The 15,916-nt window shown below is 36.8% G+C and overlaps 1 protein-coding gene across 1 annotated transcript in view; it reads left to right on the forward strand.

Moving 5' to 3' along the window:
* The window catches only part of CCDC91 (coiled-coil domain containing 91), a gene marked incomplete at its 3' end in the record, with an annotated part of 89,302 nt that overhangs the window by 62,202 nt on the left and 11,184 nt on the right, over window positions 1-15,916 (forward strand). The window contains exon 11 of the mRNA XM_080612607.1: window positions 7,210-7,323. Coding sequence (XP_080468733.1) covers window positions 7,210-7,323 — 114 coding nt within the window. The remainder of the gene's footprint in view (window positions 1-7,209; window positions 7,324-15,916) is intronic.

Consider the following 15,916-nt stretch of genomic DNA (forward strand, 5'->3'; position numbering starts at 1 on the left):
AGTATGTGTGGTAGTTGTCAATTTTGAGAGGAATGCTTGCTGAAATCCTTCCACTGGAATGATTTTTCTACAACACTTACTTTAATAAATGAGTGGTTACCCTCTAGATAAGGAGAAACTGTAACAGGTAATTTGGTTGAAGCAGAAGCTTTTTCCTCAGGATTTAAAATTGCAGTGAAACTGCTGGGGTACAACTAAACTTCAGTGAAAAAAAACCCGATGGACCATGCTCCACATGATCATGTTCTTTCTGCTTATTTTTACTCTTTGGGAAAAAAAAAAAAAAAAAAAAAAAAGAAAAAAAAAGAAAATCCAAAAATTATTTGGGGATATAGGATGATTAGATCCATACAATTTTGGATAAAATAGGATGATATACTGTATTTATAATTAGTGGACAATGTAGAGTAGCTATAGCAGTAGCTGCCATACCCATATTGCTATTATGCACAGAGCTCCCTGCATGGTAGTTGTTACCATTTTAGAAAGCTAAATACTCAGTTACATAAATAAGGTAAAACTAGGGAGTAGACAGTGGTGGAGAGAAGTAGCAAAGCATGTTTATGCACCACAATTTCTGTTTTAGAGAAAATTCGTTGAAAGTAAAATGAAAGCTGGTAGCTGCAGAGTGAGCCCTGGAAATTTAGATCCATGTCATAGCTTGAAATTAATCACTTTCCTAAAGTGCTTGAAGCAAAGAATCACCTTTGTCATTTCCTGAAGGCTTAAATTTAAAATACTGCGCATAGTCTACTGTAGTTTACCCTTACTCCCAAGGAAAAAAGAGCCTGAGTTCATCATTGCCATAATCCACAGAGCAGATACATTAGACTGAAATGTTCTGAAGGTTGAAAATAATTAGGGAAAAGAAACCAAACCTTTAATTTATTAAAAGAACTAGCATAACCTCTGCTTCCTCTTGAACATGAGCAAAAGCACTAAGGCGAAATGATCTCACTAAAGCGAAAGTATTTCAGGAAAACTGAGGCTGCCGTGTTTCACTCAGCCCAGCCACTGAAGCTCTTTCTATCCTGTAGTAAGTGTTTCATACTTACACTTTATCCTGAACTGCTTATGTGTAAACATGCAATTAACTGTTCTTCCTATGATGATGATATAAAAATCTGCTGCTTCTACCACTTTAAGTGTTGCAGTACATGGCATTATGATATTCCCTACATCGCTATTTTGAAATCATCATAACTGCTTGTAAGATAGAGCAGTTTTCCAATGATCTGTCCCTCCTGTAACTTGCAGAACTTGGATCTTGGTTCCGTGTGTGATGCAACAGGTGATCTGGTAATTTTGGCAAGGCAGAACACAGTCTAGTTTGGGAAAACCTATGCTGTGGAGAGGTAAGATACCACTGGGTAGCTGCTCAGCAATAGCTTCCTATGGTACTCTATGATATTATGCTTCTGTAGCAGGATCAGGAGCTCTTGCCTCTTGTGGTTTAGACAGTTGATTTATGCTTTCTGTACAAGATTGCCTCCTGGCTTCTGCTGAAGCCAAATACCCTGGGTTCAGCAGTAGCAGTCTTTTTTCTCCTTCTTAGTAGCTGGTGCAGTGCTGTGTTTTTGACTTTCAGCCTGGGAAGAGTGCTGATAACACTGATGTTTTTAGTTGTTGCTAAGTAATTTTTAGTCTGACCAAGGACTTTCTGAGTCTCATGCTCTGCCAGGGAGGAGGGGAAGCTGGGAGGAAGCAGAGACAGGACACCTGACCCAAACTAACCAAAGAGGTATTCCATACTACAGTGCATCATGCCCAGTATATAAACTGGGGGCAGTTAAACGGAAGGGCTAGATCACTGCTTGGGTCAGGCTGGGTATCGGGCGGCGAGTGGTGAGCGGTTGTATTCTCTTCCCTTGTTATTTCCCTTATCATTATTATTGTTGGTGGCAGTAGCAGTGGTTTGTGTTATACCTTAGTTACTGGACTGCTCTTATCTCCACCTGTGGGAGTTACATTCTTTCGATTCTCCTCCCCATCCCTCCGGGAGCAGGAGGAGGAAGAGAGGAGGGGGAGGAGTGAGCGATCGGCTGTGTGGTTCTGAGTTACCAGCTGGGCTTAAAGCATGACACCAAACTCACTTCATTCTCCATGCCCAGTTTGAGCGCTATTTCCATTTGTCCTTTCACAGTATTGCCGTAATGATCACTTTCCAACCCTATACTTTGGGCTTTCCAGCAATCTTTCTTTGTTAAATAGGCTATAAACTGCTTTTTGTCTCTAGGTCAGAGTTTGGTTTTGTCTCTTTCTCCACATTATTTACTCTGCTTACAGTATTTGTTACTTGGAGGTCAACTTTTACCTAAAAAAATTCATGATAGTGGCATTTCTTTCTCTCTTTTATGATGCTCTTGTTTGTACATGGGAGGATTTCCATGTGACATATAATATTAATGTAGTTTCTTTAAATATATCCTCAAAACTTTTCTTATCTCTGATTTACAGGGCATTGCCAGTTAAGGGAATACAAAATAGTACCAGTTTATTTGTCTTTCTTTGCCCATTTGTTGTTCGTTTCATCATATACATAGGTTTTAGAGTCCTATGGGGGAGGTAGAGTTTTAAATACTCCATTTATTCTGTGCTTTTGAAGTACTCAGAAAAATGGCATATTTGGTATTGCAATTCCAGGAGCAACTTTTTTAGATTTTGTAGGATTTTGATCCAGAGGGAGGTTGTTAATCTTTGGAAGAAAAAAGATATGTTTTCACCAAAAAGCTTGGACTATCTTAACATTGCTGTTTATGTTCAGTATCTTGTTGATTTATACAAAAAGTTCATGTGTTTCTTTGTCAATATCATGATTCCTTCCCAAACAGGCTGTTAATAATACAGTATCATGTAATGTGCTGGAGAGCTTGTCCTTCAAAGGACATCTTCTCCAATTTCTATTGTGTTTACCATATTGTTCAACTTTCAGTGAGAGCATTTGCTTACATTTGTCTCAAGAGGATACCCAACCATTATTTTCAGTCTCACTTTCTTCTTGGTTTTCCACCTTTTTTCAGAAACATTAGTGTGTTCAGTGTTTCTGGAGACCATGGTGATTTTATAAGGACACAGAAAATCATTTTTCATTAAAAGAAAATGTTGTGTAATCTCGAGTGTGTGAGGAAGCACAGAACTTAGCAGGACTGAGTGGAAAGAGGTCCCTGACACTAGATCGGTTTATTTTTAATAGGCTTGCAAAATCTGGAAAGGGAGCACTCCACTGCATGCAGACTTTAACCATGTCTGACTTCAGAAGTAGTTTGTAGTAGCTTAAACCACAGACGCTATAATTTCAGGGTTACTATTTTCTGAAAAACCACTAACATTGCAGCCTGTGGTTGCACTTCCTAGATAAAATTTAGTATTGCCACCTGATCCTTGTGTGGAAACAGAAGAATTTTCCTGTAAAATTGCAAGCCATCATAAGGCTTCCTTCGGATTTTTTGTTGTTTGGGGTTTTTTTTATACTGACTATAGAGTTCTCTGATATATCCCGTACACTGTTTTTTCTTTTGGTTTTCCTGCAGATGCATATATTGTGCTTACATGGTTGTGATTCCTAGCGTATGGTTGAATATGATTTGTCAACTAAGTAACTGAATAAATTTATTTTTCATTAGGTATTCTAATCTTCTAACTGATTTCCAGCGCATGTACATAAAGCCCTGTAAAGAAGCTAATTTTGTGACTGCAATGTAGTACTCCAGCCTCTGATCAGATAGTTGAAAAGTAAAATAAAATTAAAAAAAAAAAAAAGTTGCACCTCAAGTGCATTTTGTGGAGTGCTCTTCCTCAGCTTCTTATAGCAAAATGGGCTTTCCCATTTTCTTGAATATTAAAATAGAGCTAAGAGCCTCAAATATGCTGTACCCTTTTTACCTAAAGATGAAACAATGGCAAATTTTCACCTCTGCAACCGAAATCTAAGTTAGGATAAAATCAAAAGGTAGATATAGCAGGAAAGAGCAAAGAAAGATGAAAGACTGGAGTAAGTGCATATGCTGATAGGATGTACATGCAGCTAAGCCTTTGTTAAACACTAGTCATAGGTAATATCAGTTTTTAAATAAACTTTGTATCAGTTGATGATTTGCTATAATGACTGACAGAAATAGTGTGAAGACAGACAATGACTGAGAACTTAGAGGAGAGCACTTCATGAAAGCCAGCCATCCAGACAGTATTCAATCCACCAAAAAGTACCCCCATCCAAGCCATGAGCAGCCAGTTTCTCCAGGAGAATACTTTGTGAAACGGTGTCAAAGGCTTTACTAAGTAAGGCTCTGTTTGCTATGTTCACTTAAACTTAGTATGTGGTATGGCAATTGTTCTCACTCAAATTTTGAGTCATCCACTGTGTAATTGGAAGATTAAGACTAAAGTAAGACTAAAGAAAGCACAGAGATTAAAGAAGTTGGAATAGCTGTTCTACATACTAGCTATTCCCAGAACCTCTGGGAGTAAGTATTTGCTTTTTGAAATATTAGGATTTTGAAATATCCACTGATTCAGGATTATTCATATTTTTCTGAACTGCTGGCTTCTGGGAATATATAGAAAAGCTAACATTTATGCGCTAGAGTTGAGGCACTGAAAAGCAATGAGGGACTTGGCTGAATTCTTAAATCTTCCTTTTTTGGAATGTCTAGGGAAGCTAAGAGGACCCTTGGATCTCCTTATTATAAAACTCTTACTTTATAAATACTATGAATATGACAAAGGGGGAAGGGGGAGAAAGTAAAAAGTTAAGGTAACATCTTTATTTAATAGTGTAGAAGTAACCAGTAATTTTTTGTTCCTTCTGGGGAACTAGATGATCTTAAGGTCCTTTCCAACCCTAACTATTTTATGATTCTATGTTAGAAAATAACTTATTTTTTAAATTAACTTGTTGCTCTTGAAATAATAAACAGTAAAAACTAGTATGATTATGATATGCTTCGCTTCAACAGGATGTTATATACAACTTTGCTTTCACTGTTACCCGTAACTATATTCTTCGGAGAATTAATACTGGTTTAAATTTTGGGAACTTGCCACTGTAAATGGAAAAGAATTCTTTCCAATTTTCTGTTTTCTGGTTTAATAATAGTGTAATCAAACAGTCTTCCATAAAAGTATTACTAGTGTTTTCTGGTTTGTTTTGTTTTTTCTTAATAGACTTGTAGAGTTTAATTGTATTTTTTTTAGACTTCTACTCATGTAGTGTTTCAAGTAGCATGATATCAAGGGAAGTTAACATACTTTAGTTGATTGTAAGTATTTTATTGCTGATATATTTTCTACATACTAAGATATAGCACCTTATTAATTCTATAATTTGCTTTAAGGGTTTAATGGGATAGATAATAGGCTTTTTTCCATTCTAAGACAGTATTTTGTTACCTTTTGACAAATTAAACTGCCATGAGAATATAATTATGAAAACAGCATATTTTATAGTATATATCTTTCTGCTACTTTTTCTGTTAGTGTTCTGTTAGTTCTGTAATGAAAGAGACCTTTGTCTCAGGATAATTATTTTTTTTTTTTGTAAACTGAATTAAAATCGAAAAGAATGATCATCACTTTTCACAACTATGTTCTGGAATACAGCAAATATGAAACCAGAGAGGACTACATTGTTGCACATTTGAAATCTGGGATTTTAGACTTTTTCTGTTTTAAAAAATGGTAGAAGTATAGTTTTGCAGAAACTATTCAGTTTAGGCTGAAGAGGAGTAAATAGGTAAAGGTAAGAAATAACACTTCCTGCTGAAACACTTCCACTGAAGGTCATTAAAAGAGAATGTGGTTTGGTCCAATTCATTTTGTACACTAACAGCATATAGTAAAATGCCGCTCTGTATGTACAGATGAATTATGTAACTTCAGAAATATCTTCTACTTCCAAAGCCTTAGAATTCCACCTCTTCTACAGAGTGAATCCACTCAATACAACTGAGCTCGTGAAAAAAATACTTTCTGCAAGGAAGACAGAATTTTAAAGAGTCAAGAATGCATACCTCAGCATTTTGACCGTCTGTTTTTAAAGAAGGTGTCACTATAGCTTGACAAATGTTTCTTAAATCAGTAAATAAAGCAATAAAATGTTGTCATTCTATGTCACAAACACTTGTAAAGTTATATATTTCTCCTTATGTTAGTAATAAATATGGTGCTTTTACTGAATGCTTTAAATTGAGTACTTTAATACTGTAAGTAGTGCCGCAAAGTAATTGATTTCTTCTGAGCTGGACAGTGTGTGTATAAGGTAGACTCAGTCATTTTGACAGGACCCTGAAAGCCTGTGAACACTTAAATTTGAAAGAAAAATTAAGCTATCCTTGATTTTTATCTTTTTTCTTACTGACATGATGAAAAATGATGTTAAGTTTTACTTTCTGTGTACAAACTGTGTTGCTTAGAAGGCATTATTCTGGTTTAATATTTAGTTAATAATGGATGATGGATCATATCTGATAGTGCAGCATATAGCAAAAGGAAGAGTTTGAACTTGGTTTAGGTCTTTGGTCCTTGGCCAGAAGAGATTGGAGGGTGGGAAGGAAGGAAGGGGTTAAAAAAAAAGGGGAGGGGGAAGTTTAAAACAAAGAATACGCCAATCTGCCACACTGTCACGAATCTAAATTACAGATTTGTGTCATAAAATGTCTGTCTTTCTTACTCTGCAGTCAGGAAAACCTGTAGGTAAATTTTTGCATTGCCTACTAGTAACAGAGTATTAATGTCTAATCAGCAAACAGCAATAGAGAAGATGGTTCATTTATATTTACTTTTAATTTTTAAAAAGTTTTGATGTGAAAAAAAATCATGTATGTGAATAATTACACTACAAGCCCTGGAGTGTTCCCTTTTGGAACATTTGTTTTTGCATTATTTCAATTTTTTATTTCTTTTTTCCCATGGCTGCATTGCTTTGGGTTTTGTGAATGTCTGCACTTAATTCCGTGTGCTGTCCTCCAAATCCTCCCTCGGAGCATTTGCAATGCATCTTTAAAGTGATTATTTTTCTCTTCTCAGGCCTTTTAATTATTGAAGTACTGAATTTAAAAAATACTTGTAAAGATATCATATACACTTAGGATAACTGTCATTGAGAAAGGAGGGTGTTCATGATGCAATTTCAATAAGAAGGAAATGGATGACCTGTTATCACGTATGTGAAATACTTTTAATATTTACTCTTACATATTTCATTTCAAAAAGGAAATTGTCAAGGAAGCACTAATGGAGGAGCAAAAACGAAATGAAAAGGCAGTTGAAGAAGCAGTGAAAAGGACAAGAGAAGAACTGATGGAATATATTAAAGAGCAGAAAAGGGTGAGTAACGACTGGCTGTGGGCTTCAGTTCATGCACTGAGAAACAGATGAAGCTTATTAATCCTTAAAGCTGTCTTAAAATGCACAAGAAAACAGAATCAGGAGTTATGTCTTCAGATTTGTCACTCTTTTTAAAAACAATTTGTTACTATGATATATTTCTTCATACATATTTATAGAATTTTAAGTTCATCATGAGCAGAAAAGCATAAATCAATACACTGATAAAGTATTATTACAGTAACTTAAAGATAGGACATAAATGCAGTCTATCAAATTTAAGTTGTGATCTGAGTTCAGTTCATTGAAAGCACTTCAGTATCAATAACAGATGCTATTTGATGTTCATAGATTGCCTTTGTGTGCAGTTTGCATGCACACAAAGGTCATTAATAATCCTCTTAACTCATATGGCAGCCTGAAAATATAATGGTATTCTCTTGAGCATCATTTATAACCAGTGCACGGCTCCTGTTACAAAATGTTGCAATGTTCTGAAGCTCAGTTTCAGGTGTTCTGCTAATGCTGTATACTTGCAGTTTAATGATTGTGTATAAACAGTAAAATGTAACTTAAAAGACAGTTTGATTTGGTTCCAGAGAGCAAAGTAAGAGCCTCCCCTTTGAGGCTCTTTATAAAAAGAAAACAAATAAAACCCCCTCTTTCAAACTGCAAGATCAAATTCAGTGATTTCAGTATTCTCAATAAATAAAATCACTAAGCTTGAACCTAATTAGTAACGTTGTTCTGGAAGGGAGAAGGAAGAAGAGATAGTGTTTGGCCTCTTGTGTTCCCTGCTTTTGTGGGCTACGTGGTATTATAGGAAGTATGATTTATCTTCAGACGTTGCACTCTACTACTAGTTAAGATTAGTGTTGGATGAGGTCTCTCTTCCATTATGCTGTGAATGGAGAAGCTTCCATTTAGTAATACGGGTCTTACTGAGAAAGACATTTAAAAAGACATCCAGGGCAAAAAACAATCCATAATGATGTTTGAGTTTGTTCAGATCTGAAGCTAGTCTTTTGCAAAGGATAATCTGTGGGGAAAGTGAAAATGGGTTTTCTATTAAATTAGCTTGTATCATAAATAGGACTACTAATGCAGATCATCTAGTCCATCTAATGCAGCATCCTCACTGTTGACAGCTACATCACGCTAATTTTACTTGACAGTAATTTAGTGCAGGGACTTCAGTAGCAGCTATGGGGCCTTAATCTCTTAGATTTCCATTTTCATCAGAAATGGAGACTTTATTTCATTTTCTTTCCATCTACACATAGTTGGAGCTCAGTGTCATTATTCCCTTTTCTGACTACTGTTAATCTATCTTGTGCTTGTGAAGTTTTTACAAATCAGTGAAACAACGAAAATGTCATCTTCAAAGAAACAAAATCCTCAGTGGGTTATGTATAAGGAGCATCATTTTCATTCATTTGGTAGAGTTCTTGACTATCAGCATATGTCAGTCAATTTTTTGCCCTTTACTGATCAACTGACACATTTCTGCAGAGAAAATACATGTCAGTATGTCCAGAAAGTTTTCCTTGTTAATTGTCTGAAGGTACATTTGACCATATAGTAATGATATGTCAGCAGGAGGTGGACCCAAGGAATATTTATTCTCCCAAAAGATATCTGGAGAGCAGTTGCTCGAAGAACCTGCTTGTCTAAACTCCTAACGTGAGACAACAGATCATTTAAATATTATGATTTTCAAGCTGCTGTTGTATTTGTTTGTCAGAGGAGACATCTATATAGACTAAAATGCCATCCAGAGGATTCAGGCTGGGTTTTAGTTCCTCCTGATATCTACCACTCTCAGTTGCATGAGAGAATTCAAGAATATCACTGTCATACTTGCTTCCTACCTCTTTTGTGTTTGCCTCCCTCTCTGCCAGTGGCTATCTCAGAGTACGGTCTCACAACTTCTAAAATACCTGCCTCATCAGTGAAGGTGTAGAGCCAGGTTGTGCAGCAGTTAGCCGTTCTTTTGGCTCATGCTGAACTGAGGGATGTAAGACAGTTCACCTTCCAGTCTCCTGTTCTTCCTTCACTTTTGTTCAGCAAGTGAAAACTAGGCAAACTGAGAGACATGGGATAGTGTTTTGAGTTGTTTTCACAAATTCACTTAAATTTCTGTCACCCTAGGAGCTAGTTACAAATAGATATGAAACTTTCAGACAGAAATGTGATTTTTCATGTTGACTGTGTCATTGTAAATTGTCCAGAAACTGAGTAAGGCTGAATAATAATAGCAAAAACCAAAATCATAGAATCATAGGATAGTTAGGGTTGGAAAGGACCTTAAGATCATCTAGTTCCAACCCCCCTGCCATGGGCAGGGACACCTCCAGCTAAACCATGCCACCCAAGGCTCTGTCTAACCTGGCCTTGAACACTGCCAAGGATGGAGCATTCACAACCTCCCTGGGCAACCCATTTCAGTGCTTCACCACCCTCTCAGTAAAGAATTTCTTCCTTAGATCCAATCTAAACTTCCCGTTTAAGTTTGAACTCATTACCCCTTGTCCTGACACTACAGTCCCTGATGAATAATCCCTCCCCAGCATCCTTGTAGGCCCCTTCAGATACTGGAAGGCTGCTATGAGGTCTCCACGCAGCCTTCTCTTCTCCAGGCTGAACAGCCCCAACTTTCTCAGCCTGTCTCCGTACGGGAGGTGCTCCAGTCCCCTGATCCTCGTGGCCCTCCTCTGGCCTTGTTCCAACAGTTCCATGTCCTTTTTATATTGAGGACACCAGAACTGCACACAATACTCCAAGTGAGGTCTCACGAAAATTCTAATGATCAGAGCAGTTAATTGGTCACTACTGCACTTCAAACTAAGATCTGTTTCCAATTATTTGTTGTTAGGTCAGGAAATTCTTTGCTCTGCTTCCTATTTTTTTCAAACATAATATTCAGTCTCCTTCTACATAATCTGCAAATGTTTGCCTTTTGTTAAATGTGAAATGTTGCCTTTTGTTAAAAACTAGGCATTGTTAACTCTTGAAATCGCAACAATGTTAGGAAGTTCTGTGGAATGGAGGTCTGTAAAAGTGTTCTCTTGTCCAGTTCCAGTGTTTTTATTGTCCATGCTACAGATTGAAAGTTATTTATAAGTCTCATAGTTTAGTGACTCACTATCTATGCATTGCTATTGAGTGCTTCAAAAAATGTTCAGTATGTTATAGTTTGCGTGTTTATAGCAGACTAAAATGGAGTACTCTGATATTGTGGCTATTATTTATGTACTTTTTAATTTTTGTGACTATAAGCTGCGCAGACTAAAAAATGAATTCTTCTAGTTGTCACATGTAGGAGAACGGAAGCCACAAAAAAGAAAGCTTTCTACCAAATAAATGTAATGCTGACTAGGTTATTTACAGAAATTTTCTAAATGACAAAGATTTACTTCATGAGTTAGGTATTTAAAGTAAGCATTTGTTATATTTGTAGTTAATGAACTAATACCCACACAGCCAGCTGACAAGCTAATTGTAATTTTTCCTATTTACATTGTCATTCATCTTCCTTCAGGAAAATTCACTGCTTGTTTTCTGACAAAAACCCAAACTATTTTAATCAGTTACATGTTGTCTGCTACATTGTACACTGCTCTCATTGACTTTAAAGGGCATATTTTGGCCAACTGGGTAAGGCTTATGTGCTAGGACTTGAGTAATAATTTGAATGACAGACTTGTTTTCATTCCCTAAAAGACACAGACACTTGTCACATATGCACTGCCCTCCCGATTTCAGGGGCAGAAGTTGGGAGCGAAGATTATAAGCAATGTAATGAAATTCATTGTACTACAATGTGCTCCCATGTGATTTGGGCAGCTGTGTCTCATAACCTTTAGAAGAAAGCATAACTAACCGTTGCATTTCTCTGACTAATATTTACCAATATTGCACGCTTCAGAGCTGCGAATATCCAAATGAGATTTTTTAGGGGTTTAGTATTTAATAGATCATTTTTTCCAGTATTGTGGAAACTAAGGACCAATTTCAACAACAGTATTTTATTTCTATTTAAGAATCACTGGCAAGCTGGTATGAGCCATTTCTGTCTTACTGTAAAATGAAGAAAAATTTGGCAAGTTTCTCTCTTCTGGCTTTGTACAGAGAAATTATTCCTTTAGTTTGGTAATAATACAATTAAATTAGGAGACTAGAATTCCAGCCCATTTTTTGCTTCCCTGACCAGGTGTTTTCTGAGCAGTTTTGTCCAGCTGGTGGGATGTGTGGGAGGTTACCCCCACGAGGTCTTGGTATGTGCTAAGACAGTCAGCATAGCTATTTACCATGTAACTAGAAGAACTGGAGATGTTTTCTGAAAAATACTTGGAATATTTGGAAAATACTAGAACTTACCCTAATAACACCCATTTATAGAGGGTCAGCTCATCTTGGACTGTACCTTAAAGTACAAGTCATACATTTTCCCAGTTTCAGTACAGTAGAAAAGAAATAAGATGCCTGCCTGGTAGCTGAAACTGGCTGTAATTGTAAAAAGTAATTTGAAAACAATGTTATTACCAGAAAGCACCTCCAAATCATAACCCTGTTACTGCTGCATTGCGTACCAGCATCTGTTTAAATTCTCTCTAGCATTCCTTCTTCTTTTCCTGAATACACTGCATTCAAGTTGAGAATGTGCTGCTCCAGCTATTAGTTTTTCCCCTCTCTCTTTTCTGAGACTTCAGCAGTAGCCTTCTGTACTGTCACAGTGTATATCTTATTAGTGTGAATAGGAAGGACCCTGACTTGTGTTACAGATTGGTGACTGTCATTTATTGATCCGTTTGTGTTGAGTCACTTGCAAAATCACTCATCAAACTCAGAGAAATTTTTTTTTTAATTCTTGAAGGTAAAACTTATGCCCTTCAGGGTTAGCCAGTTACAATCAGAATTTTGATCTGTGTTACTGTTTTGCAAGTGTGCTTGATTTCAAGAGTCAAGCACAGCTTTCCTCTGAAGGTTTATTATTTGAAGACAAGTGCAAGTGGGACAGGTTATGAAAATCAGTTTCTTTTAAGTTATTAATCCAAATAAGTGATTTTTTGAAAAAATATTTGCTAAATTTTAATATGACTTAAAATAAAATAGGGTGTCATTACCATTCTTGTTCCTGAATGTTTGGCTTGGCATTTGATGCAAGGCCTCAATTGCAGGCTGACATGCCAGCAGCTGAAGCTGAAAACAAGACTGCGGTGGGCAAACTGGAGATTTAATTTCAGAAAGAGTGTTTATATTTTCCCTGGGGCCACATTAATGAGAGTCCAAACCCTAAATGTTACCACCAACACATTTTAACAGACCAGTTTCCCAGTTTTTAACGTGTGGTGTCACCTTGAGTGTTTTTTCTTTTAACTTTTTCTTCTTCTTCTGACTTTAAAAGAAAAGCAATAAAGCTGTATCATTTTTGGCTGAATTTAATGTCATGTTTGGGGAACATAAAGTTCTGTGTAATGCAGCAAAGTCACATTGAAAAACATTTAATCCTGTCTTCTATTTCTATATCAACTATTTTAATAATTCAGCTTTAAATTGCCATGTAAAACTTCATGTCACTACAAAACACATCACAACCTGGTATGTACACATGTGATTTAGGGGTCCACATACTGATGTCCTGAATCAGCCTGATGTCAGAACATCTGTGCCATGCCTAGGATGAACTGTGACCAACAGGTCAGTGCCAAGAGAGACAGTAGTGATAGGGTCACTCAGAGTTCCTTAGCTCAGTTTCCTGCTCCTTCAGCTGGGCCTGTTTTGTGGCTTTAATAGGATTAAAGAAACATTTACATTGAGACTTTAAAAGCATTTTCACACTGCTCCTTTACCCAACTCAAAGAGCAGTATAAATCCAATGGATTAAGTAAGGGATTTATGTAAAGTTGTAGTGTAAGATGAGTTGGTGCACCTGGCTGTTCTTTTTCTCTTCTGTGAATAAGGCATACTGGAGCAGTGTTCTGCATGTGATACAGAAGTAAGCTTAGCATTTTTTCCTGAACTTTAAGTCTTTATAAGCTTTGAAATCATTGTTTCTAAATATGAAAATTAAACTGTAGTTTCTGATGGAGGAATACAGTATTCCAATCTATAGATCCTTATAGATTTTCCGTGAGAGGGCCCTGTGGCATTTTTCTGCCACTTTTCAATACTGAAACATTATGCATTTAAGAGAATTTTTAATTTCCTGTAAATTATGGTCTTTATAATTGTAGTCTTTAAAACTGCAAAGGGGGGGGTGGGGGGAGGTAAGTACAGCTCTCTGTCAATTACTTAGGTTCATTAAAATCCAAAGAAAATTGTTAAATAACCAAAATTATAATTTTCAAACTCCTTAAGTAATCATTTATGCTGCTGTAAGCAATTTTATTGAAACTACATGTGTAGTCTATTGTATGATTTTTGCATACACTTTAGAGTAAAATTGCCAGTTTGAAGTTCGTTGCTTTAAACTGTTTCATATATCCTTTTGTGCCTCACTGTGTAAATCTACAAAGACCAAGATTAGTCAGATGAGATTCCAGCTGAAAATGAAATCAAGTGGTGGTATTGCTGAGAAAATATTGTGCTATCAAAACCAAAACGGGAAAAAAAATAACAGGGTGAATTATAGTGTTCAACAGTGAGATGACCAGTTAGTACACTATTTCAAAACTACTCTTGTGATTTAGATGTATTGCACTTTTAATCCAGTGCGCATCATTATAATTGCTGTAACAGGTATATTGACTTTGGGTTTGGTCTGCAATCACATAATCATTCAGCTTGCTCTGTGGATATAGACTGTTCATGTTAATAAAGATTTGCAGTGTATACTGTACTAATGTCACCCAGATGTATCCAACAGTGGATACTGGTGTTGTTTTTCACATCATGAGGTGATGAAGCTGCACCTGAGGTCCAGGGAAATGCAACATCTGTCATCCAGGGTCCCTCTGTTCTGCAAGTATTTGATAAGAAAACAGAAGACTTCCATATTTCTTTCTTTTGTCCACTAGGAAGGCTTTGTTTGACAGGAGGAAGTGATGCTTCCTTAGACACCTCCTGTCCCCTGTAAGTGAGGCTCTCCTGAATTATTCCTGACTCATCCTTCAGTGTTACAATTGAACAGTGTTTTATACTGTACTTCTGGAAATCTGAGAATTCTAAACAGATCATTTGTCTTGAGATTGGTTATTTTGCATTCTCTAAAACTTTCACAAAATCTGTTTTGAGATTAAGTAGAAAAAAAAGTCAAAGTTCTTAATTACATGTGTGGAATTGCTCATTTTTAATGCAACTTGTAACTCTTGCCCATAGGCATTTTCACTAGATTGACTAAGAAAAGGAAATAAAAAAGAACAAAGCAACAACAAACCAGACAAAACTATGGATCCTTGTGAGTGAATGAACATGAATACCCTTATTTTACTATCCTAGTGAGAAAGTTAAGTCAGCTGGACTTTGAAGGTTAAACATATATTATTCTATTAGACTGAAGAAGTGAATGCTTTGAGGAGTACTTGATGAGGATTTTGTCATTCCTGTTAAAATAAAAAGTTTATTCATTTTCAGTCTTTTTCTTTGAAATTCATCTGTATGCTAGTAACCAAATTTGTCTTCCTATGATTTGTATTTCACTGACATTTCCTAATTGAGAAATTTAGAGTATGTATAATTAGATATTTTGGTAACACAGCAGCAGTAATAAATTTTTCAGTTGATGTAATCCACATTACTGTGTACTACGTTGTCCTGGCTTCAGCAGTAGCAGTCATTTTTCTCCTTCTTAGTAGCTGGTGCAGTGCTGTGGTTTTGACTTTCAGCCTAGGAACACCGCTGATAACACCGATGTTTTTAGTTGCTGCTCAGTAATGTTTAGTCTGACCAAGGACTTTGTGAGTCTCATGCTCTGCCAGGGAGGAGGGGAAGCTGAGAGGAAGCACAGACAGGACACCTGACCCAAACTAACCAAAGAGGTATTCCATACCACAGCATGTCATGCCCAGTATATAAACTGGGGGCAGTTAAATGGAAGGGCTAGATCACTGCTTGGGTCGGGCTGGGTATCAGGTGGCGGGTGGTGAGTGGCTATATTCCCTTCCCTTGTTATTTCCCTTATCATTATTATTGGTGGTAGCAGTAGTGGTTTGTGTTATACCTTAGTTACTGGACCGCTCTTATCTCAACCCGTGGGAGTTACATTCTTTTGATTCTCCTCCCCATCCCTCTGGGAGCGGGGGGAGGAAGGGGTGGGCAGTGAGCGAACAGCTGTGTGGTTTCTGAGTGACAGGCTGGGCTTAAACCATGACATACATGCAAAGTTTAATCTTTTCAATATGATCAACTTGGTTTAATTAAAGCTAAACAATCATCTGCAATTTTATTTTCTTAGTCATAGGCCAACTTTTTGGCTTTTTGCAAGTCCCTGCTGTACTATTCTCCTGGCACCGAGGGGATCCTAAGGAGTCTTGGAAAGTTAATGATGGATATGCTCAGTAAAGGCATTTTGGCATGCACGTGCAAGGCTGTCAAATTGCAAGAGAGAAGAGGCAATTGTTTCACTCTGACATTATTGTGAGTCCTCAGTGCA

The sequence above is a fragment of the Psittacula echo genome (genome assembly GCF_963264785.1).
Source record: "Psittacula echo genome assembly, chromosome: 1".
In the NCBI taxonomy this organism is placed as follows: Eukaryota; Metazoa; Chordata; class Aves; order Psittaciformes; family Psittacidae; genus Psittacula; species Psittacula echo.